The sequence below is a fragment of the Homalodisca vitripennis genome, chromosome 1 (assembly GCF_021130785.1).
Source record: "Homalodisca vitripennis isolate AUS2020 chromosome 1, UT_GWSS_2.1, whole genome shotgun sequence".
In the NCBI taxonomy this organism is placed as follows: domain Eukaryota; kingdom Metazoa; phylum Arthropoda; class Insecta; order Hemiptera; family Cicadellidae; genus Homalodisca; species Homalodisca vitripennis.
This window is the reverse complement of record NC_060207.1, coordinates 171,076,943-171,102,525: the sequence shown is the minus strand read 5'-3', so window position 1 is coordinate 171,102,525 and position 25,583 is coordinate 171,076,943. Positions and strand designations below refer to the sequence as shown.

Genomic DNA, 25,583 nt, shown 5'->3' with positions numbered 1-25,583 from the left:
TCAATATGTTTTTCGTCTCCAGAAAAGAGCTATAAGGATTATTTTCAAGTTGAGTCGTTCCCAGTCTCGTAGAGGTTTCTTTCGCAGTAATAATATCCTTACGTTCCCATCCATTTATATCCTTCAGTGTCTTTCTTTTTACAAAAAGTATCCCCACCTTTTTTCAGTCAACGTTAATCCAGCCCATAATTACTCCTTAAGAAAAAGAAACAACCTAATCCTATCCTGCCATAAAACATCTTTTTTTGAAAAACAAAGTCTTTACTCCTGCATCCGCCTTTTTAACTCTTTGCCATCCTGCTTGAAAATTGTTGTGGACGATAGGGAATTTCAAAATGGTCTGAAAAAATTTCTTATTTCGAGAGAATATTACAGTGTCCGGGAATACGTTGAGCATAATAAATTGTAGATCACTCCTGTTATATTGATTTGGTCTTGTTGTGTTTGATCTGTCAGTAGTGTATACTTTAAGTTAGGATATTATAATTTTCTTGACGAATGCCTATGCATGTTATGTTTTTGGCAATAAATGAATTGATTGATTGATTGATTTCACTCGATTCCTCAAAGTAACTTTGTTGAAGTAAGTTATCAAACATGATAAGCAGGTCATACGTTGCACTGACTTCACAGTCAAATGGTTCTAAGCAATCTCATTATATAGAATTAATCTTGAATAAGCTGCAATAGTCTACATTAATTTCAATAAAGATTAATTCACAGGTTCTTTCTCCACCGGATTGACAATAAGAGAAACTGACATTTCATGTTCTAACGCTTCGTTCAATGTCACGTGGTATCAGTGTTCTCTGTGAAGACGAAATCGACCTTTTAGGTTATCTGTATGCAGTTTATCTTTATTAGACCATTTAACTGTACTTTATTTTATTAATTATTTGCTTACTCCAATGACTACAACTGTTGTGAGACTTAGTGACAGCTGGTGTTCGCTGAAGGTGTTCCAGTTCTAGTGTTCTTGGTATTAACACAGACGGTTAAACCATCCCAAGTCGTAAGTAAATTTTTAATTTAATCCAAAAGCAACATATTGTTACAGGTAGAGGGTTTTATAAGAGATAATATGGGTTATTGTAGGTTTATTCTTAAGAAAGAAATACCATTCATTATTTCAAGTAATGGCTAAAACTTAAGTTTTCTACTCACATTTTCTTTCCGCTCCATTTTACGAAGAGCTGTCACGTTTTTATCATAAACAGTAATGAAACATACGCTTACATTTGTTATTTACAATTAAGTAGAAAATAAAACATTTCTATAGCGGATGCAAGTTAAAATTTCAGTTTCTTCCTTGTTAGCAATAAAATTTCAAATGAAATAGAGATGTTTGCACTGTGGTAAGCACATTAAAATCTCGATATATCTCTTTGAATCTATTTCTGATCTACCAGTTATTCCTAATGCACTTAAAATATTTCTAAATCAAGAAGTATACCAATTTTATTATATTCTTATTATATACACAACAGCTTTAGAAATAAAAACGCTAGTCATCAAGCTCGTGTAAATTTTAGTTTCACAAAATCATTTGATGACGATTTTTTTAACACACAATTGTTTCAGATGGAGACATCATATCTGCTAGTGTCCTCTTATGTTCTCTTGATGTTCTGTCTTGGACTCAGCCATGAGAGTACGAGACAGCGTAGGCAAGGTTAGTTGTTTTAAATGTTTCTAAATTACGTCAGTCAAAATAATAATAATGACATGATGAATCGTACATTATTTCCACTTTTTATAACCCATAATAAAAACCAAGTTGGTGTAAATGTAAATGAGTCCACTTTAATTAGATCTACAGGACGCATATGTCCCATATGCTATATTCTGCATTATTTTGACCTATTCGTGACTAAAACGCATATGTGATATTGGATTAAAATAATCATTTTATAAATATTATTAAAAACTCGTTTAAAAAAAATGGAGTTAAGTACAATGCCCACCGCTGTAGTCTGCGTAAAATAACTAGAGGGATCCTTTCATTGATCCATAAATATACAGGAGTGGTAATATATAAGTAATAAAAGTTCGGGGTAATTACGTAATTTCTTACACGAATAAATTATTTCTCTCTACCTTGAAGTAATTTCTTTCTATAAAGTCTTTCAGCTAAAATTAATTAAATGCTGTAGATGGAGCTTATATTGGTCACTGTTAAATTACAAGAAAAACATAAAACCAATATTTAAAACTTATTGTTTTGTGAGGCCTTTCGATAGCGAGGCTATCATCTTCAGACACATCACGCCTCACAAAACAATAAAAGTTTTAAATATTGGTTTTATGTTTTTCTTGTAATTTAAAATCAATTAGTTTATCTTTGTCATCTGGATACCGCTTAACAATGGTTTCATCGACGCCTACTCGTGATGCATCTGCTGCTAATACAACCTGCAACATTTTTTCAAATAGCACTAATACTGGAGCAGACAGTAATGCTTGTTTGCATTTTTTTCACTTCCTTTGAACATCCACAATCCAAAAAACTTCTTTTTTGCGAAGAGCGTTGCAAGGAGGAAAAATATTAAGAACTCTAGAAACGAAACTTGAATAATAATTTGCCATGTTTATAGAAGTTTCCAGTTGTTTGGTACCTTTTTGCTCAGGCAATCTTTAGGATCAATATTAACTTATCAACATTTGTAGATATTCCCTCTTGGATATTCTCATACTCATAATCTACGTTACTCTGTATAAATTTGCACTTTGATCGATTCAAACAAAATGTTTTGAGATGCTCTTCATCGTTTTCCCCAGTGACAACATCATCAAGTAAATTTGTCTGCAGCACATTGCAGTCTATGTTGAATGGAGATTGCGCTCTCTTTTGGAAAAAGCAGTTGCAGGGGTAATACCAAAACAATGTCTTTTGTACCCCATAAGAGAAAAAAGTGTGTTAATTACTAAAAGGTTCATCGACTCTGCCCCCGTAGGTATAGATAGATAAGCATAAGTCAAATATAAAATGGTAATGTTTCTCACCGACTCATACCAAGGGTGAGGTGGGCGTATGTTTGTGAATAACTCGTCTTAGCTAAGAAGGAGAAACGTTTGCACCTCTGAAACTTTGCATTTAAATCCGTGTAGAAATCTGCAAAACATTCTTAAATTACCATTCATAGGCGTTCGATTTCCTATCTTATACTATCCTTAAGGGCCAATACAACTGGTCTAGTTTTGTTGTAATGGTACACCTTATTTAAGTATAAGCGAGCTGAAAATTTGGAACACATACTCTCAACAAAAGTAAAGATCTCCCCATGTGTTCCACAAATCAATCAACTATTTTTCAAGACTTGTTATTTGAAATGTTTGGTGTATGTGGTCAGAAACCATGTCTTGAAAAATGACATATTCTTAATTTGTTTACGTTGATGTTCGTCTAGTTTTCATTCATTTCACACGTTCTGACATGAAATATAATGTTAGTTGAAAGTGGGAGCTCACAAATATTACAATTTTATCGTAAAGTACCTGTGATAAATGACAAGAAACAAACTTTTCCGCATACAGCTTCTAAACCTCCGGCCCAATCCATTTCAATAACATGTTTTTTTTATCTTGTGATAGTCTGTTACAACAAAAATTTCCGATTCTATTTAAAACCTTTGTAAATAATATTTTCACTTGTCCAATTCACAGTCAAAGAAGTAAAAGGTAAATTCACAAGTGACAGTTTTCTAGCTTCTCCTATCTGAGAATCAAAAACAACCATCACTCACTTAATTTATTTTGTTTATCATCGTCGTACAGAAAAATCGTACGACCCTTAACCTATTTTTATTTAATAAATATAAATATTAATTATATAACTGTACATTCTTGTTCCTTTGATATTTCATGCTATGAATGGAAAGAATTAAGGCATAATGATTACTTAACCGTTCAACATGCATTTAAGGTACCTATTTGTAAAGTAAATATTATAATAATAAATTACAAAATAACATTTTCTAAACAATAATTTAATAGTTGTATTTTTAAACTTTTTAACATTTTAATTAAAATTTTATTTTGGAAAATTATTTTTGAACCAGACAATGGTGGCGACTGTCAAACGCCTAGCGGGTCGCGTGGCATTTGCATCAATATTAGGAACTGTACCGAATTATGGGATCTGCTGGTGAAAAGTGGACCGACATCACACATAAGGTCTTCTCAGTGTGGATACGAGGACATGGATCCCAAAGTGTGCTGCCCCTCTGACACTTCCGGCACTTCCAGCAGAAGCGTTGTACTTCCAGGACGCGATATCTGTGGTTTGTCCCGCGCCAACGGTCGAAGAGTGGTCAATGGATACCCAGCTGAACTGGGTAAGTTGAGACAAATGTCACCACAAATCAATAAAATCAGCTGATATTTATCTCAATAACATATATATTGGGCACCTGGTATTGTTTATTTTTCAGGTGACCTTGATAACTCGCGACGTAAATTAGAACTTCTTATATCATTGTACTGTAAAAGATAACAAAATGAAGAAATCTAGTGTACCTGATATGATGATAGCCTACGATATTTTCTTTATTATTTTGAATAAATGCCAATTCTTTATTACTGTAAATTGGCCAATTTGAACCAAAGTATGTTCAGTTTTAGGTAGATTTTGTATACAAATTCAGCTTATTGTAATTGTCCTCAAGGTAGCACGTACCGAAAATCTTTTCATAACTTAAGACCGTAAGCCCAAAAGTACCCAATTTCAAAATTTGTATATTTATATAGTCTGTACATCCCAATTAAGTAAATTTAATTTAAAATCAATTATAAACGCCTAATTAAAGATAAAAAGTGTAACTACTTTAAATCTATTGATCTACATAACAAGTTGGACTGCTATTATACGTACAGTTTTTCAGGGCTTTTTTTGGGGGTGGGGGTTCTATCCTCATTCCCCCCTTAGTTACGCCAATGGCATAATGTGAGGTAGTATTTTTAGCAGATATGTAATAGAATGCCACATATGTCACTTTGAGTTAGGAAAGAACTTTCACAAAGAGAAAACAATACAACTGTGTATGAACAGTACAAAAGAAATTATTAAATTACAAAATCAAGAATTATACAAATATTGCTATAGTTTTTAGTATATCTAACTCAAAATCAATAGTGATACCTGACTTAAAAAGTACACATATATATATATATATATATATATATATATATATATGTATATATGTATATATATATATATGTATATATATATGTGTATATATATATATGCATATATGTATATATATATATATATATATATACATATTTCGAACAATATTAGAAATACTATTACTACTAAAGGCCTTGCAGGTCAAACTAAATATTTGGATTGCATTATCCTCAAATAGCTAAAGGAACATGAGTTAAAACAATGAACTTTTTTACCTGATAATATTTAAGGTGGTGGCCATATTTTTAGATTTATTTACAGTGTTTGCAACAATATACTTAATATCAAAGTTCTCTTCAAATTAGTTTCAATTTAATTTAATTCTTTCTTGTATACTATTTTTAGTTCTAAATTTCTTTCATAGTTTTTGTCAACAACAAAATGTCTAACTATTTTTAACTTTTTTACATTTTCATCACTGAATCTAGTCCATTAGGCACAAAGTAGCACTCTCATAACAAATCTTGTACAAAACATATCAGATTCCAATCCTAGTTTTATGTAGAAATGACTTTACGCAATGGTAGGAAAAAATAAAATTAATATTGGAAAATCTGTATTCATTTACCAGTAATAGCACATTTAATTTTTTCAAATGCTCCAAGATTCTTCATACAATGGTTGGCTTGAATGGGTGTTTTTATTGTTTTAACTGCCATATACGTGTAACTTGTGAAGTGCTTTTAACTAGAGTTTTAGTTTAACCATGCCTTTTAACTTTTTTAGTATAAGGTATTCAGATGTAAATTCAATAAACCCTCACCTTTACTTAAATTACTTTGTTTAAAAATCAAAAGAGGTTTTATTAAACATTCACCACTTCTATCCCATTGCACATTTAATAATACGGTTTTGTATTAAAATAAACCGACTTCAAAACCTGAAAGATAACCAAGGAACTAAAAAGAACGAAATAATTTTGATTAGAGAAAATGAAAGTTACTCGCTAAAATCACACAATGTTTTAATGCTGCGCAAAATGTAGCGATTTGACCCTTGTGAAACCAAAGAAACTTCCTATTTGCTAATTAAAGAAATTCCAATTCCAGCACTGAACTCTCTCTTATTACTCTCAACGTATTTCACACTGACTACAAAAAAGACACTCGATCCATTACTCTGAACAGTGATAGGTTCCATAGCATTTAAGATGTAAGTTTAAGGTAAAACAACTACATGTCGGCAACTCATTTTGTTTTGTTTCTCCATAACGTGTTTCAACGACTCCTACAGGGTTGTTTTCTGCAATCCTTATATAGGTAATTTGGAAAACGCCAATCTTCAAACTAAATCCTGCCCCGTTATACCTTCCTAATTTACTTTATATTTCCCTCAATAGGGATGTCATTTCGAAGCCAAAGACGAAAAGATATGTTTCCTAGCAGTTCTGAGGCAAATCGTAGTATTTCTAAGAAAATGCATCCCCGCAATTCGCTTTATCTGACTTCCCCTTATAGTTGTATATAAAAACCTATGAAAGTTATTTTCTGGGTAGACGCTAGTTCTATCCTTTCAAAAATAATGGTGGGGCCACTAAGGGGAACACTCTTTCGTTTTAAAAGTATTAATAAAAATCGGCTAAGTAGCTAGCTTCCCACGCAATTTCGTAGTTTTTGCACCTGTATGAACACTTGTGGTTCAAGGGAGTTATATTTTTGACGCCAATATTGAGTTTGCCTTCTTCCCACGATCAGGAAAATAAGATAAAAACTGTATCTTTATGGTCATTTTAATTTACTCCGGTCTTTTATTTTTTGTCCCAAAGCTGATTTTGCCTTTCTCCCGATACAGAAAATAGATATACATACACAGCTCTGAGAAGCTTACTTGTATTAAAAGCCAACTTAGATAGGTGTCATAAGAGTCTTTAGTGTATAGCAAAAGTTAAATTTCACTGTCTCTTATATCGATTAGTACACGTTGCACGTTATGACCACTGCTAGTTCGAGTGAATTGTCTTCTAACTGTATAGATTAAAATGAAATTGATACTAATTAATTAAGAAAGGACTAAAAATTGTTCAATAATCTTAAGCGTAAATTTGCAATACTTTACAATATATATTTTCCTTGCAGGTACCTGCTGCTTCGCACAGAATTTCGCAGTGAATATAAAAACAATGTTTACACAAAACAGTTGATAACATTTGACAGCCTCATTCAATTAAAATTACACAACTTTAGAGGCAAAGATGGGATTTTTCGTTACTAGACAATGAGGGCGTAGCCCGGAGGGATTTTCGAAATACAAATAGAAATATATTCATCCCACGAACCGCTAGCGTGTCTATGTAAAATTTTAGTACAATGGTTTAGTAGTTTATGCGTGAAAACAAAACAAACAAACAATTTTAAAAATATTAAATTTACAATATTATTAGGATTATCAAGATTACTAGATCTGTTACAGTAATAGCTAGTGTATTGTATATTTATGGGACATATTATACACTAAGCAACGTTTGCTATTACAAATCAGTTATTGAATATAAAATGTTAGAGCTATGTTTAAAACCTATTAAATTAGATTAAATTAGCATTCTGGTACTCCGTTAATATCCAAGCAGTTTATTCGGGGTATTGATAAACGTCATATGTTTGTTGCACAACATCTTTCAATTTAACTCGTAAAGCAGAGTTCTCTTGCCTCAGGGCATCAACAAGTTTTTCATTCATACTCAATTAAGGTGGCCGATTGTTTTTTGACTGTTTCTACAAATTCTGTAATAATATCGTGGCCGTTATAAACTGATTTTCCTAGCTCGGTTTCAAGTGACTTTAACTACTAGCCAGTGTGGCTTTTCAGTTTGTCCTTCACTTCACATAAAGATTTCATTATTAACTCCTGTCGTGCATTCATCTCGTAGAATTGATCTTCGTATATGCTCTACTCGTTGTAACTTTATTATATACACAGCACTTTTCACTCATAATTTTAGTCGAATTTATAACAGTCTTGCAATATAAAATTAAAACAAAGCTATTTCCGTCACTTTTAAACTTGAAACTATGCAGCGTTGAAAAAGTATAAACTATAAGGAAGACATGCTAGACTGGACAAGATTCACTATCTCGCAGACATGGATAATAGACTGATAGACCGGCACTTTTAACCTGTTCGAGCTCTAACTCATGAATTTTCATAGAAATTCAGATAGTTGGTAAGCAAAGCAAGTGATGTAGAAAAACTTGTCCATTCAATCTATCCTATTTAACTAAATCTTTATATTTTAGTTTCCACTTTCCTTTTACACAAGAAATTCAGCCCAGAAAGAAAAGGTCTATCTAAAAATACCTTCACCAATGAAAATTAGATGGCTACTCCCAAACTCGTATGGTGTCTGTGGCGTGTACTCTTCCCTCCCCTTTTATACACACTTTGGCTGCACATGCACATGGTGTATAAACATACTAAGGTGTATACTCTTTTAACAGATGATTGCCATAGAGATTACTTGATGTGTTACAGTAGGCTAATAGCTATTGAATATTTCTATACGCTAAGCAACGTTTGCTATTTCAAATTAGTTATTGAATATAAAATGTTAAAACTACGTTTAAAACCTTTCAAATTACAAATAAACTTGAATGTAAGTATAATGCATTGTATGATTCCTAGAATCTCAATTAAATAACTGATTCTTATTAAAGCAATGCATAAAACTAAATTTTCACTCGGTAATCGTAGATAAAAAGGCGTCCATGTAAATTTAGCACGCACCTATTTTCTAATATGTGTTGTTATAAAATTTTACTAATGCATTAAATTTTAGAATACGTTCTTATCACAGTCATCATATTTGTATATATTTTGATCAGGTACGTGGCCTTGGATGGCGGCTCTGGGGTACAGGTCATATAGAAAGACTTTCGTATTGGACTGTGGAGGCTCTCTGGTATCTGACAGATATGTTGTTACAGCAGCTCACTGTGTTGCCAAAATTATCAACAATCCCTTGTAAGTATCTGATTATTATAAAACTTATGAGTAGTTTTGTACTTCTCAGTTATCCTTGTATCAGCAATATTAGCTGTATTATCTTGCAGAACGTTACTTTCCACTCTTCCGTCAAATTACTTGATATTCTTTACTGTATATGTACAATTCGAGGACTTTAGCTGCACGCGTAACCTTGAGTGCGTGATGATTGGTGGGGGGGGGGGGGTAGTATTTGCGCTGCGTCCCGAAAACATTTCCGGTGACTCATGGGTAAAACCGTCATTTCAGGAATCGTATTGGCCCAAATAACTTATCACACTCGCTACAATCAGTCTGTTTTGTGACAGTGCTGATTGTGGCGGAATTAAATAATAAGAGAATAACAAATAATAGGACTTATCCTTGTTTTTCAGTTGTTATAGTGTTGTTTAACGTGTTTTTTAAAATTACGTATTTGTCAATACTAATCTGCAAATCGAAATCGTGAGTTTAAAGTCGTTAAAGAGATTGTTGCGCCTTCATCTCAACGGCTAGCACGTAAACGCAACCCGCCACACAGATAGCGTTTATTTGTTGAAAGGGTAGTATTTGGGCCTTACGAGCACAGCTAATTTCCTCCAATTGTACAACTACAATACAGTACACTTTGGACCCCTGGCGTCGGGTTTTCTTTATTTTAAATGCCTGGAGATCAGAAAGTTACAGTGCTGCTGATAATGCTGGTTAAACATTATTTTTATCAATAATTCCTCTTTTAATTCTATTAGTATCTTAAACATATTGAGCTAAAACACATGTTTTAAATACACAAATTCAGGACAAAATGAAATTTTTGAGATTAATTATAATTTACAACGGAACCAAAGTGAATTTGAGTCAAACTAGTGACATCTCAATTTTCGTACTAATATCACCCAACATCGAAAACAAGGGAAAGTTATAGTATTTTAACCCTTCCCATGAATTTTTATTTGGTTGCAAAAAATATAATTAAAAGAAGGACATGCTGAGAAAATTAATTCACTCTATAGTGATAAAATTAGTTGCCGAGTAGATACTTTAAACCTGGAAAATTTAATAATAATGGGGTTTTACCGAGATTGTTCCATTGTTATATGTACAAAATTCCGGTGAAACCTCCCGTTTGAAAAACAAAGCCATGCTATTGGTGTCATTATTCAAAGTTCTCAAAAATCATAGACAAATTATAATCTTTGAACTCTTCAGCTATGTTATGTAAGTGAGTAGCTTAAAACAAGTATTATACATATCTCATTTTATTCAGTTAATTAAAGTCCAGACCTTCTTACCCATGTTTCTTTGTAAAACTATTCCACGGTATGACCCAGGAATGTTTGTCACAGGTACGTGGTAAGGCTAGGTGATCTGGACTTGGACGACACGGTGGCAGACGGAGCATCTCCCATCGATGTGCCAATAGAGCGAGCCATTGCATACGATAACTATAATACTACTACCCATTCAGGAGACATTGGCCTGGTGAAACTCAAACACCGTGTTCAATATTCGAGTTAGTATCAAAATGTTACTTATAGTGTTAGCAAGTAGTAACTGCGGCTGGAGCCTAGGTAGTTTTACACCATCACACACACACAAGGGCAGGGAATTAGGATTTGTAAGTTAAAAGGAGCTACTTATCTAATGTTAAGTTCTATCAGAGCTAAATCTAGATTTATATAAAGTAACAACTGAATAAGTTTTATTTCAATTTACTTCATTTTCAATGAAAACGTCAACAACAATTGACATGAAAGTGATAGTCACCACCGTAAACATTATCAACAAAAAACATATTATTGAAGCAACAAGATTTTTGTCTATGAAGCGTATGAGAACAAAATACATACGGGATGGGAGTTAAAGGGAAGTTGTATCCTTTGTTCAATCTTGTATGGTTGGCCACTCTCACGTAATTTCCTTTGCTTCATTTTAAATATATTTTTATCAATATTATTTAATATAATATACAATAGAAAAATCTAGACAAAATTCTACCAAAACATTGCTGTGCTACTGTTAGTGAAGGCTAGTGTGACCCATGGAAACAATGGCAATTGACTGGAGTTTCTGCTCTATTACACCAGCGCATTCTTTGAGCATTAATATCAACTACTAGAGAAGGATTTGCACTTAGCTCTAATAGATTTGGATCCTCTGAGGTTCAGAGAATGACAAAAATCGTTTTGGCCTAATTCGATTCTTATCTCCTTTTGAAAAAATTCATATATTTTTTCACAGCACCCAATTTTGACAAAGGTTGTTGTTTTACAATTGGGTCTTTAGGAATAATTATTTGTTTTCGAAAATATTTTATTTTAAAATAAAATCAGGACATTCTAAAAAAGTAAGAATTAAAGTCCGATTGGTTTATTTATTTATTGGTTATTTATTTATTTATTTAACGGCATTGCCATTTTTACAGTGCTTACAAAGTGTGGTGCACAACAATACTATATGGTATTACAATACTGTTTACATGACTAAAACAATATCAGATAATAAATGCTCCAGTATCCATACATACATACATACATATATATATATATATATATATATATATATATAAAACCAAATAATAATAATAATAGATATAATATATAAATATAAATAATGATATATAGATGGATATATCCATGATATATAGATAATAAATGAATACAATATGTACATGTATATACCTAGATAATAATATATAAATATAAATAATGATATATAGATGGATATACCCATGATATATAGATAATAAATGAATACAATATGTACATGTATATACCTACATATGTTTGAAATAAATTGAAGGATTACGGATCGGTATTCACGCATCCCACTGTAATAAACATTATGGTATGGTAAAATACAATAATTAGCATAATGGAAGTTTTGATAATACAAATTTTCACTTAGTAAAAACATATAACGTACAGAAAAATAGTCATTTTACACCTAAATGCTAAATCTATCAGCCATAACAAAAATCATCATAAGAGATTATATTAATATAAATAAACCGAGACTAGTGTGCAAAAGCCCTGCTTTCCTTTTTTACCTGTACTAAGAACTCGTAATTATTTATTTTTATATCGAACGGCTGCTGTTAAAATCTATTCCACGGAAGTGTTCAGTAGTGGTGTGTAATGGTACGTTATTATCAATCATTTAGTAGTTCGTTAGACAAAATTTTCTGTGCTCAACAACCTTAAGAGTGTTTATTTTTTTACCTAAGTTGACCAAACTCATACAAGAGGTTTGAGCACATAATAACCATCAGTAATGTTAAAGGAAGAATAAATATCACAATTTTATAGCTTCTCAAATCCCACTTAGATATACTAGGATATGATTGTTCATAGTAAGGTAAAAGTTTATATCTTGCTTCTGAACTGTTTAAGGATATCAAGTTCCATCTTTGGCTTACGCTGATGGTCTTCATTTCCGAATTTGATTTGGGGTTTTCAGACCTCTCACGTAGTGAAGACATCAGCACAGGGCTTACCTTTAATCTGATTAAGAGTAGTATTTTGTCCTGCAAGATTCTACTCAAGTCCAGGGTTATTGCAGTTCCCGCATGCAATTTAGGACGGAATGTATTTATTCTATACATCTGCGTCTGAGTGATGTAACTTAGTTTATTATTTTAGGACCATTTCGAGCTAAGGAATTTAGAGAGGATACCTTCATTTGTTACTCATTTGGACAATGCAGACTCTTTTGAAACTCAACTATACAATTTCTTTCCTGATTTGCTTTAAAATTGCTTGACAGTGTAGAGCGAGCATTTCATGAGTATGTATTTGCTGGTAAGTAATGGACTAGAACAGTTGTCTGTAAATTGTGGCTCGCGGGACAATCTGAGAAGCGAGAATGTTTTGATAAGTATGGATAAAAATATGGAACTTGTCTAAAAACATAAAGATCTGCCCCAACATTCTCCCTTTGGGTATACGTTGGAAACTTTTTTTATGAATGGGAAGTTTCACAGCTTATTTGAATGTTTTCTCTGTTGTTCATTGTCTCTTTAAAACATTAACATTAATAGATTTTAACAGTAATTTAAGAGATAGTATTTTTTATACGTTATAGCCATGTTCGAAACATTGTAATATGTCTATGAGCAATACAGTATTCTATTAATTACGTTATTATTGTACCAATTAACGCTAAAATGCTTAAACCATGCATTGTTATGATTACGTTTCTCATGCTTTTGCAACTTGCAACTTATTGGTCACCGTGCTATGATGACAATCTAGGGTCGTAGCAATAGAAAATAAAAGAAGGAAGTCCATCTATTGTGGTCTATTGTGTACTAAAGGCACCTAATGTCCTGAGAATGAGCAAGGACGTGGCAGGACGAGTAAGTTATTGGTGCATTTTTAACTCTCAGTATCAGTTTCCTCAATGTTCTTGACGGTGACTAACGCTCTACTGCAGATCTCAATTTTCGTTTTTTTGTGCTTTGTAATGATTAGTAAAGTGTAGACAGCTATGTGGTTTAAACCAATGCCACATTGTGTTTAGTTTGTGAAGAAAAACATTCGTTTTTAAGTAATGTAAATGTTTTGCCGTCATAAAACGTTATTTTAAATACGTTGTAAGATAAAATTATGAAATATAAAAGTGCAATATTTGAAAATCTATGTAATCTCAACGTGAAAATGTTCCTAAGAATAAACATGAGAATGAAGTTGCAGTTCGAGCAACATTTGAAATATGTTACACAGTTACACATTAATAAAGACTGGTAAGGTTTTTCGGACGGCGAGTTAGTAAAACTTCGCATTGAAAAAGCCGTTGAGGAGTTTAAAATCATCCAAAACCCACATATATTTAATTTACCAAGCGTGTCTCCTGGTTGCACGCCGAACAGAATGTATAGGCACTGACTAACATTAGTCATCTGTTTGAAGATGCCAGCAGGGAATTTGAGTGGCATTATTTGCTTTCGGCAAATTGGATAGTCATTGGATGTGCCCGATTCGGTGGCCCTTATTTAAGAAAAGCATACGATTAAGTAGTCAATAACCACTCTCTAGGGCCCTGTAAAGTAAGCTGCTCTTTACATGACTCAGTACAAGGGACATGACCAGCTGACTGTTTGTAGAGTCACTCCTCAGTTCTCTAAGACATCAATGCTTCTTTTGATAACTATCATAACTTACTGTTGATTTCAGCTCTCATTCGTCCCATCTGTCTGCCAGAATCTGACACCTTTGGTTCTTCTAGCCTGGTCGGAGAATCCTGCGATATTGCGGGGTGGGGAAGAACTGCTCATAGTGAGTTTAAATTATATTTACATTTTCAGACATTCCATTATCTGCTATTAGTTGAACCTGTTATTAGTTCATTTATTTAATCCTAGGAAAACATAATGTGTTCATAATACATTTAAGTTATCTGAACAATAATTTATAATCAAATTTACTATTTTTAATTTGTTTTATGTGTCATTTTGGCAGAAGCTCTTCCATTTTCCTTGTCTGAAAAAAAAAACAAATAGGTATTTTGGTATTATTCGGACGCCACTATATTTGGAAGAACTGTGTCTTAACGGAGACCTAAAAAACTGCATTATTAGAAATAAAGGGATGTATTTGACTTACTGTAAAAATTAGATGTCATTATCACGATCGGCTCTTGTTTTCCGTGTCCCAAATGAAACGATGTTGGCTAGAAGGAGCCGCTCTGTCCCTACCTACTTATGTAAGGCTATACATTACAAGCTAAGTTTAGATTAGGTTATCATAAGTATGTTACCTGCAATACCCAAGATAAAGATAACCTTTACGAGCGCTCACATAGTCTGAGCTTGAATATAAGTACTATCTCGAGGGAAGTTTTTCTTTTGTCGCCAGAGGTGTAGGGTCCACTGAAGCCAGCACTGATGAACAGGGTCATTTCTAATCAGCACTTTCGCGACCTCATTCATGTTGGACGATCTGAAGTGGGAAAGGTTTTATGATCTAGGACGTGAACTGAGGTCGAAAAGTAACCATCGGAAATTCCACTGGCCATCAGTGGCCTAAAATAGTGGCATTCGGATAATACCGAAGTACCTTCAAATATGCTAGTATATCTTATAAAATGCTTTATAAAAACATCAATAACCTAAGCAATAATGTATTATGTTTTCAATATATTCTGCAATATAATGTAAACAGTATAACACAACACAATATAAACTGTAATATTTGTTCATTAAAACATATTGGTTTACACCCATAATACTCAATTTATTAACCTTTCACTGTAAAAATAATTATGTACCAACTTTAGGAAAGTCGGAGTAATATTATTGTGTGCTCACCGCAGTCAATATGTTACATATTACGTAACGTGTATAAAAAAAAATAATCCACTACACAAACTTTCTAAAAGTAAAAGTAAAGTACTGTGATTAAAATTTAATTGAATTTAAAGAGAAATTGCACTTTATTGACATCACCATTATTGACAAACAATTACGATTTCCATAAAGCTTCAAAAAGTTCCCATGGGGTTACATTTTGTGGTAGTTTTTTTTATTGATAATTGAAGGTAAAACAGAAGGTATTAATAATACATATAATTTTTGTATTATATTATGTTATTTTTCAAACAGAGAACAGAAGTGTAAGGAAATTAAAAAATATACCTATATGTACGACCTTATAGTGTTCGAAAATTAGAAATTGTGTGAAGGACGAAGCATTTGAAGTTTATAACGATATACTACAACACAGTAGGTATTAAGCTAAACTATCACTTGGTAAATGATAAAGAATTTGAACTTGTTTATATATTGCATTCCGAAAAGCCTAAATTTACTCACAATACAAAATAATTATAGAACGTGCGACTAGTTGAAACAATAATAAAACTTCCCACATGACATATTATTTAAGCTACTATAAAATGTGCTACAACAGGCGAGACAAGAAGGCGATTATTTAGATTTCTATTGTAATAAGCCTATCCACTATTAATTATTATTAATTACTGCTAGTAATGTAAAAATCGTTTAAAAAAAGTAACGAGATTGCCATCAACATAGTAGAGTGAGTTAAATGAGTTGCCTATGGATGTAATTTTGGAAAGATAAATAAAACAAACACGCAGTCAGATTACCGTAAAATAAAATAATCAAAAAATGTAGTTATGAACTTTATTTTTAAAATAACACCTTTTTGGAATAGCTTTTGTACACATACAGTATTAAAATGCTTTTGGCTATACCAAATAGCTAAATTGCTTTACCTTACTAGAAAAACTAAGTTTAATGACACTACCATACGAAACAAAACAAACAAGTAAGTATGAAAAATCCTCTTACCTTGAAAGTTTCTTGAAATGTGAAAAACATTCTGTGTACGTTTTTCATATGTGGTACAAATCACGCTTTATATCAGTTCACGTTCCATTGCATTTTAAAATGTTTTAGTTATACGACATAATTTAGTTTCAGTAAAAATTTAGTTAGTTTCTATACTGTTTTGTTACATTTGCTTTACTTACCCTAGCAATATTTATTCTCTTTTGGTTTTATAAAAGTAAAGTAATTTCTATAGAAGCTGAAGTGTTTACGTTTAAAATAATATAAATATAAACAACTCTAAAATCGTCACTTAAGACTATTCCTAATCATTTATGAACCGCTTGTTACAGTTAAGCCCAGTTAAGCTCATGCGTGGTAAAACTCAATATCAGCGGTCAAATTAAATTCATATGGCTATTAATTTTTTACGTACTTACAGTTCTTGTTGTTGAATTACTCCATATAGCATGATTTATCCAATTCGCCATATTTATCAATGTTTAAATTTATTTTATTGATATCTGTGTTTATGATTTACACTAATTTTGTTTTCGTTCTTAATACTTATTAACACTTTCATATTGTATGACATTTGACGTTTATGTGTATTATGTATCGCAATCTAAAACAACTGAACAATTGTAACGAAATGTTTATAAACGAAATGACAGAATTATTACTAGTTTTTGTTAGTATAGCGATTTTCATATTAATGAAAATGTGTGGGACTCAATTACAGCATCACGGTTAAAGGAACGAAAATGATCCCTTTAGAGTTTAGTAGTTTGTTTGTGCAACGCTAAAAGATGTGAGAAACCCTCTGATAAAGAACTATTCCTAAAGGCCGCCTTTTCCAGTCAAACATTCGCTCTTCACGTGTTATTAGATGGTTCTGACTTAACCTTTATGATGTGCCTGACAGATTGTTTTAAAAGTAAAATATAAATATTACGATGTCTTTTTTTACTTACGGCCGGGCAGACGGACAGCTTGTAAGGACAGGCAAGAACTTCCAGCTGTTACCAATCCACGCTCGACGTTGTTTGTCTCTGTTGTCTTGTAATAACCACCGTATCCGCGACACTCCAGTATTTGCAAGCACACGAAAGTGTGTCAAGCTGAAGAAATATCAAATGAGAGAAATTATGATGGTTTAATATTACTACCACCCTTTCTATATTACTACCACCAAAACCTAATACGGCTGACAACCCTTATTTTTAATGAAAATTACTCTCATTGATTTTAAGAGACAGAAGATTATGTGCTTATACAATGCATTTTAGATCTCAGTTCATCAAAAATGTAATTTTGTTTGTATTAGGTTAACACACATTAAAACATATTATATCATACAAGTTGTTTTGACTAGTCACAGAGAACCCACGTGCTGTTGTTGTTACTCATCTTCAAGAAGCCCGCGTAGATATCACAGACAAAAACAACTGTTCAAACGCTTACAGACATTTCCATACAACCGTAATAGACGACGGGGTCATCTGTGCCATCTCTGCCATAGGTCAAGATGCTTGTCAAGTAAGTTTTCAATCTGATGAACCAATTAACTATATATACTATCTGCTATTTATGGTGTCCTAACAAACATTTTGCTAAACTGAAATTTACTTTCATTATTCAGCTTAATTGTTATTATTAAATGACGTAAGTTTTTAATCATAACGGTGATTAACCAATTTACTGTTATTATGTATGCACTATCTGCTATTTAATCCTAATACACTTTTTGCTTAAGGAAGGATTTACTTTTATTTCTCAGCTTAACTGTCATTAATTCATGGCTCCATGAGATAAATATCACAATTTTTTCAATTTTACTTTTCTTAAATCTCAACTAACCAGTTAGTAAGTTCAATGTAAATTTTGAGTATTTTTATGTTAAAGAATTGATACTAATGTTAATCCTTAAAATAACCGTAAAGAAAAATGAATTTATAAACAGAACCAAGGTTGCTCATCCAAGGACGTTGACAAAGTTAGCATAAGATGGTTGTACATTTTACCAGGTATCGTTAGTATATATACTGTAATAATTTAACTAACTAACTAGTCTAACTATCGAGAAAGGTTTACTAAATCGTAAAATCATATAATGACACATACAGTATAATGAAATACAAGAGTACGCATTGTCTATCTGTGTTTCCAGGGGGATTCAGGAGGTCCTCTGATGTTAACCTCGTTGGTAGGTGGTAGCTTCAACTTCTACCTCCTAGGAGTGGTGTCACATGGATACAAGTGTGCAGAGCCTGGGTATCCTGGCATTTATTCTAAAGTTGTGTTTTACATGGACTGGATCAAGAAGAATATGACTTGATCCAAATGGACATTAATAAATCCATGGTAATAAATGCTTAATCCAATATAAGGAAGTGAAAAGTATTGATAATAATTGTAATTTAAACTGTAAAAATTATAAAAATCCAAGCAAACAAAATAAAAATTAAAAAACACACATACACACACACACACACACACACACACACACACACACACACACACACACACACACACACACACACACATATATATATATATATATATATATATATTAATGTAATGAAAGTAACTAAAACCTTTTAAATTAAAACTTTTTATTGCATACACGTGTTTCGGTTTTTAACCATCATCAGTGTACATTAAGCTCTAAATAAATAAATAAATAATGAACAATTAGATATACATATGTGGACCTTTTAAACATATGTTAAATTTAATTGGATTTGTCTTATTTTTCAGATTACTATTTAAAATGTTATGAGGATCTTTATTATAATTTAGATAAATATGTAATTCTTCTTTTGTGTTTAATTTCTCTCCTTTCCTTTCGATATCTAAAATTTTCATGTTCTTTTCAATATTTGTGTAGTTATGGTCAGTCTCCAATAAGTGTTCAGCAAAATTTCATTTTATTGTAGACATGTTATTTGTTTTTAAAGCTTGTACGTGTTCTTTAAACCTTTTATTAAAATTTCTTCCAGTTTGCCCAATATAATAGCTTTCACAGTCACTACAGTTAATTTTATATACTCCAGATTGTTTGTATAATTCCTGTTTGTCATCATTTTGGTTCACTTTGTTATTAATAAGTTTAAATGTATTATTTCTTGTTTGGTGACTGATGGAGAATTTTGAACTTTGAAAGGTTTTTCGAACAGCTTTGTTTAATTTAGTATTGAATGGTACACATATATATTTCTGAATTTCTGTAGTATTATGATTAGGTAGTATTTTGTTGGTTTTATTATTTTTTCTTGTTTTTTTCTTAATCATTTTGTCTACAATTTGGGGTTGATATCCATTTTTGACAGCTAGGTATTTTATTATTTTTATTTTCATCACTCATTGGTATATTTAACATTCTGTTTACCATTGAGTGAAATGCTGCTAATTTGTATTTCCAAGGATGGTTAGAGGATGATGGTATTAGAAGATCTGTTTGGGTTGTTTTTCTATAAACTTCAAATGAGTGATTTCCATTAAGATTAGAAATACTTATATCAAGAAAGTTAATTTAGACTTTTTGGATTTCTATAGAAAAATTTATTGTTGGTGATATAGAATTGAGAAATGTTAAAAAGTATTCTGCCTGGTTCTCATCTCCATTGAAAAGACATAATATATCATCCACATATCTAAACCAATAAATTATTTTGTCTTTAAATGGATTAGTGTCACTCATTATTTTGTTCTTTTCTAAATGTTGCATATATATATATATATATATTTGCAAGAAGGCGTGAAAGAGGAGATCCCATTGCCAACCCATCTTCTTGTTTGTAAAAGTCCTTATTGTACTGAAAATAATTTTGATTAACAGTTCATATATATATATATATATGATCTAAGGTTTCAGGGAGATTGTCAAAGACATTGAAATATAAATTATTTAGAAAATGCCATAAACAGGCCTATAAAATCATATAGTAAAAGTTCCTACGACTTTTTAGAAGGCATCTAAAACTGAATTAAATCTATATATAACTAGGCCATAACCATGTATTCGCCCACTATTTCGATAACATTCCATATATGGTTTTGGATAGCTCCTACGATTTAAGTAACACTTGAACTATTTTTGTTTCTTCAGCTAGTGTAAATATACCGTCCCACAGTGTCTAAAGAAAATAAATTCAATAATTTACATATACATCTCCAATTTCGTTAATTAATTAAAATACAATATTAATTAATTGGTTTGCCTTGTTGCCACGATATCGAAATAAAGTTTTGATACTTTTGTTATGCTTTTATTTTATAAACATAAAGAAATTAATAATATTGGTTAAATTAGACATATGAGTTTGCTGCCATAATACAATTTTTATACAGAACAGTTCATTACATTTAAAAGGATCTTTCAATTTATATAACACATCTTCAAAGATCGAGATAGGATTTTTGCTGTTTAAAAACTTATAAAATATATCTTATTTAGTATGATAGTTCACAAAAAACTTCCTGTAATAAGAAAAAGCGATTACAGATTTCACTTTAAGCAAAAACTTTCCTTTTGCAATTTTCATTTTTCCAACTGGTCTGGCTTTTCTTCTCATTGCCGTAATCAAGAAAATTACCTATTCCGTCATACCTAATTTGATTAAGTAGTCTAGTAATTGGCTGGTAATTGTTCTAGATCTAATTAAAGTGCAGTAAGTTTCTATAAGAAAATCCACCAAATCGGCTCCACATCCAATTCTAGTAATACAATTGTATTAATTATGGCCTTTGTACTTCAATGAAACATCCTTGCTTTCCATCTCATCTTTTACACATAATCTTTCCATCACATCCAATAACCAAAACAATGGTTTTTATACCATTTCATTAAACAATTCTATTAGTATTAACAAATTGTTGAAGATATCCTGACAACTGCATTAATGTACCAGCACCTAAACCAAAGTGAGAATACCCTTTTTCCACTGTATTGGGGATACTCGATATAATATGAAACAATACGTTTATAGCTTCAAAACTATCAAAAAACAGACATCTAAACAACTGAAATAACAGTTTGATCGAGATGCCCTGTATATGAGACACTGTCATTAGGTAATTCCAGAAGTGCCAAATCACAAAGTCCCACATATGGACAAAAACTTTTTAAAGCTGTAGAAAACATTCAGCTATGGGTATGAGTATTTCCAGCACTGTTGATGAAATAATTTCTTCAATCACAAATGTAATTTTAATATATTATTAAAATATGTTTTAGACAGCCATGTTTGGAAAGTTTCATTTAATTGCAAACTCATATTTTCCCCTGATCTAAATGTAATTGGTTGGCAAAGGATTTTTCATCTCATTATTACATTTAAACTTCTTTGACAAACGTCCTCTTTCCTAGATTAACATTTTACTTATACTTCTTTGCAATATATAAACCTTTTTCAGCTCTACACTGTTTTGATTTTGCCGAAAAATCCTCTGAGAATAGGAGAAGAAAGGAATATTTTTTTATTTAAAATAAATCTATATAATCTCTCCTACTAATTCCCTCGAAGATATTTGAAACATTGCCTTTTAAACGGTGAGCCATTGATTACTGAAATAAATTTGACTAAAGAATTTGGATTAGGATATAAAAATTCAGAGTGTATCGATGTGGCTTCAGAGAGCTCAATTTGTTAACTCTACACAGCTTGTATATTTTAGAGACTTAATTTTACTGTCAATTTCAGTGTTTATTGACACAAGGTGCGTATATATTCACGTACAAGACAAGAGATCGGGAGTGTTATCACATATGTAAATCCCGTCAGTGATAGACTAGGGAGAGGTTCAAGTGCAAGTATCACTCTGGTCTTTAATAAGACTAGATGGACTAGTGGTCAGCTTCCTCAGACACAGGCTTGCATGGAACTGTTCCAGTCAGTATTTACATCTGTGATAGACTGGGAGAGGTTCAAGTGCAAGTATCACTCTGGTCTGTAATAAGACTAGATGGACTAGTGGTCAGCTTCCTCAGACACAGGCTTGCATGGAACTGTTCCAGTCAGTATTTACATCTGTGATAGACTGGGAGAGGTTCAAGTGCAAGTATCACTCTGGTCTTTAATAAGACTAGATGGACTAGTGGTCCGCTTCCTCATACACAGGCTTGCATGGAACTGTTGCAGTCAGTATTTACATCTGTGATAGACTGGGAGAGGTTCAAGTGCAAGTATCACTCTGGTCTTTAATAAGACTAGATGGACTAGTGGTCAGCTTCCTCAGACACAGGCTTGCATGGAACTGTTGCAGTCAGTATTTACATCTGTGATAGACTGGGAGAGGTTCAAGTGCAAGTATCACTCTGGTCTTTAATAAGACTAGATGGACTAGTGGTCCGCTTTCTCATACACAGGCTTGCATGGAACTGTTGCAGTCAGTATTTACATCTGTGATAGACTGGGAGAGGTTCAAGTGCAAGTATCACTCTGGTCTTTAATAAGACTAGATGGACTAGTGGTCAGCTTCCTCAGACACAGGCTTGCATGGAACTGTTGCAGTCAGTATTTACATCTGTGATAGACTGGGAGAGGTTCAAGTGCAAGTATCACTCTGGTCTTTAATAAGACTAGATGGACTAGTGGTCCGCTTTCTCATACACAGGCTTGCATGGAACTGTTGCAGTCAGTATTTACATCTGTGATAGACTGAGAGAGGTTCAAGTGCAAGTATCATTATCGCATTATTATCGCATAATTTAACTACACTTCAATTTATAAAGTATTGACAGGGATGAACACATTAAAATTTGAAATCCTTTTGGCAACAGAAGTTCTTTGGGATGTAATGAAATACCTATAAATATAATAAAGCTAGGTCAATTTGAATTAGTTGGTCCACTGAGCTACAGTATATATACATAATTAATTTCCGGAATTTTCCCAGATTAACCGGAAATTTGTAAAGTAATAGCAATTTTTAAAAAATGGAATGTTGAACCCGTAATATGTTATAGAGTGGGACAGCGAAGTAGATTATTTAAAATCTAAAATTTCTTCTGGTATATACACTTTGGAAAATTACTAGTTCATGTAACATTAATGCTCTAAATATTTTTTTTTATTTTTCATTTATTCAGTCGCATATAGCATATTGTATAACTATTTACGGTAGTATTACCGTAACAATGCTCTTATATCAGAAACAAGCTATTCGAACTATGCTGAATGTGGAATAGAGAAAGTCAATAAAATACCACTTTAGAAACTACAGTATAAAGTAAATAAGTCTCAAAACCTCTCTGTTTTACTAAAGGATAGTACATAAAAATCTGACTTTGGAGATACATCAACAATACAACACAAGGCACCAGAAGTTTATAGCTGTAGAAAAACTGAGATTTGAATTTATTAAAAATAAATCTACTTATATGGGCATAATATTTTTTAACTCTACGGGACATAAACTTATTAAATGTCAAACAAAATTAAAAAAAGCACTAAAAGCAAAATTCATGTGCGAACCTTTTTAATCTGTAAACGTGATTTTCAATACAATAGTAAAAGGTACTTAATATAAGTCATATATTTAGTACACTGTATTTTAAAATTGTGTCGAAGATTAACATATATATCTATTGTATCGTTATTTAATTATTTCATGTTTAACAGATGTAACCATATTTTGTTCACACGGTGCGGAGATACCTACAACAGTGGACAGAAAAATACAACTGTGGTGAACTTCAAAACCGACGACTCCAAAGAACTAGGATTTTTGCTGTGTTGTTTAGTTATGTTTTGTTAAAAAGGTCGTTTTATACCAAGCCCATTATATTGAGTTATTTTGAAACCCTTGTCCTGTGGCCATAAAATGTAGTTTAAAGTTACATTTTACTAGTTCCTAAACTAAGTGTTCAGTCGAAAATCCTGTGTGAGCAAGTTAAATGGACTCCTGCGGGACTCTGAATTTCTTCGTTTTCTCAATCCGTTTCTGCAGTCTGGTTTGGATTTATACTTATTGTCTTTAATGTGGCCACACACAAAGAAATCTAGTGATCTTGATCAGATGATCTTGCTACCACTCGATAGCTCCTATTCTATCTATCCAACGATTGGGTAGTCTAAATACATATAGTCTAAGAGCCCGCGACGCCCAGGCATTTGTTATTTCATAAAAGCTGACAACTTGTCAGTATACGAGTACTATACAGGTATAAACGTACCTTGAGTATGGAGCCTGGGTCGCGGTGGCTTCCACAGGTAACAGGTAGTAAAGGTGAGTGAAATCACAGTTTAAATTCGTAATAGTGTAAAGCTCAGTTTTTATACATTTCAACATTAAACAACGATAGAAAGCTGCATGTGCGATGCCGGACACTTAGTATAGTTCCAACCCCCTGCCAGGCACCCCTAAAGTACGATTAATAAAAATAGTACTTTCGTCATATTATAAAACCTGTAATTTAAATATGTTATTAGGGGAACTATAAAAAGATGTTTTCTCAGTTCCCAGACACTTTCTATGGTTCCTTCATGCAGCCAGGCACCTCAAAAGTTACTCTAGGTGCGAACGCGAGAGATATACATACAAGCGGGTGCGAGTGAGATAGTACGTAATGTCTACGGCGATCTTTTACTGCGCATCAGCTGTATATATAATATTATTATACGCATAACCGTTCACACTACTATGTATTGAAACAAACGTTCGGAGTATAAGACAGCTGATGCGCAGTAAAAGATCGCCGTAGACATTACGTACTATCTCACTCGCACCCGCTTGTATGTATATCTCTCGCGCTCGCACCTAGAGTAACTTTTGAGGTGCCTGGCTGCATGAAGGAACCATAGAAAGTGTCTGGGAACTGAGAAAACATCTTTTTATAGTTCCCCTAATAACATATATAAATTTCAGGTTTTATAATATGACGAAAGTACTATTTTTATTAATCGTACTTTAGGGGTGCCTGGCAGGGGGTTGGAACTATACTAAGTGTCCGGCATCGCACATGCAGCTTTCTATCGTTGTTTAATGTTGAAATGTATAAAAACTGAGCTTTACACTATTACGAATTTAAACTGTGATTTCACTCACCTTTACTACCTGTTACCTGCCGAAGCCACCGCGACCCAGGCTCCATACTCAAGGTACGTTTATACCTGTATAGTACTCGTATACTGACAAGTTGTCAGC

General features: G+C 32.5%; 1 protein-coding gene across 2 annotated transcripts; it reads left to right on the top strand.

The window, feature by feature from the left end:
- The first annotated feature begins 767 nt into the window (after positions 1 to 767).
- Positions 768 to 24,218, top strand: LOC124352724 (venom protease-like). Of its 2 annotated transcripts, XM_046802354.1 has the most exons (9): positions 768 to 1,012; positions 1,582 to 1,672; positions 4,059 to 4,334; positions 9,004 to 9,142; positions 10,489 to 10,655; positions 14,317 to 14,418; positions 17,809 to 17,972; positions 18,604 to 18,797; positions 24,059 to 24,218. In XM_046802354.1, exons 2-8 carry the CDS (start codon positions 1,582 to 1,584, stop codon positions 18,769 to 18,771), a joined length of 1,107 nt encoding a protein of 368 aa, XP_046658310.1. In that variant the 5' UTR covers positions 768 to 1,012; the 3' UTR covers positions 18,772 to 18,797; positions 24,059 to 24,218. The 2 variants fall into 2 exon arrangements, with proteins under 2 accessions (XP_046658310.1, XP_046658311.1); XM_046802355.1 differs by lacking the exon at positions 24,059 to 24,218 and having other exon boundaries at positions 17,815 to 17,972; positions 18,604 to 18,940.
- Positions 24,219 to 25,583: the final 1,365 nt, after the last annotated feature.

Excerpts from the sequence above, each read along its gene's own strand:
- LOC124352724 (XM_046802354.1), top strand. The coding sequence starts at position 1,582 with ATGGAGACATCATATCTGCTAGTGTCCTCTTATGTTCTCTTGATGTTC. Across the intron at positions 1,673-4,058 it reads TACGAGACAGCGTAGGCAAG|ACAATGGTGGCGACTGTCAA; the intron begins GTTAGTTGTTTT and ends TTTTTGAACCAG. Across the intron at positions 17,973-18,603 it reads TAGGTCAAGATGCTTGTCAA|GGGGATTCAGGAGGTCCTCT; the intron begins GTAAGTTTTCAA and ends CTGTGTTTCCAG.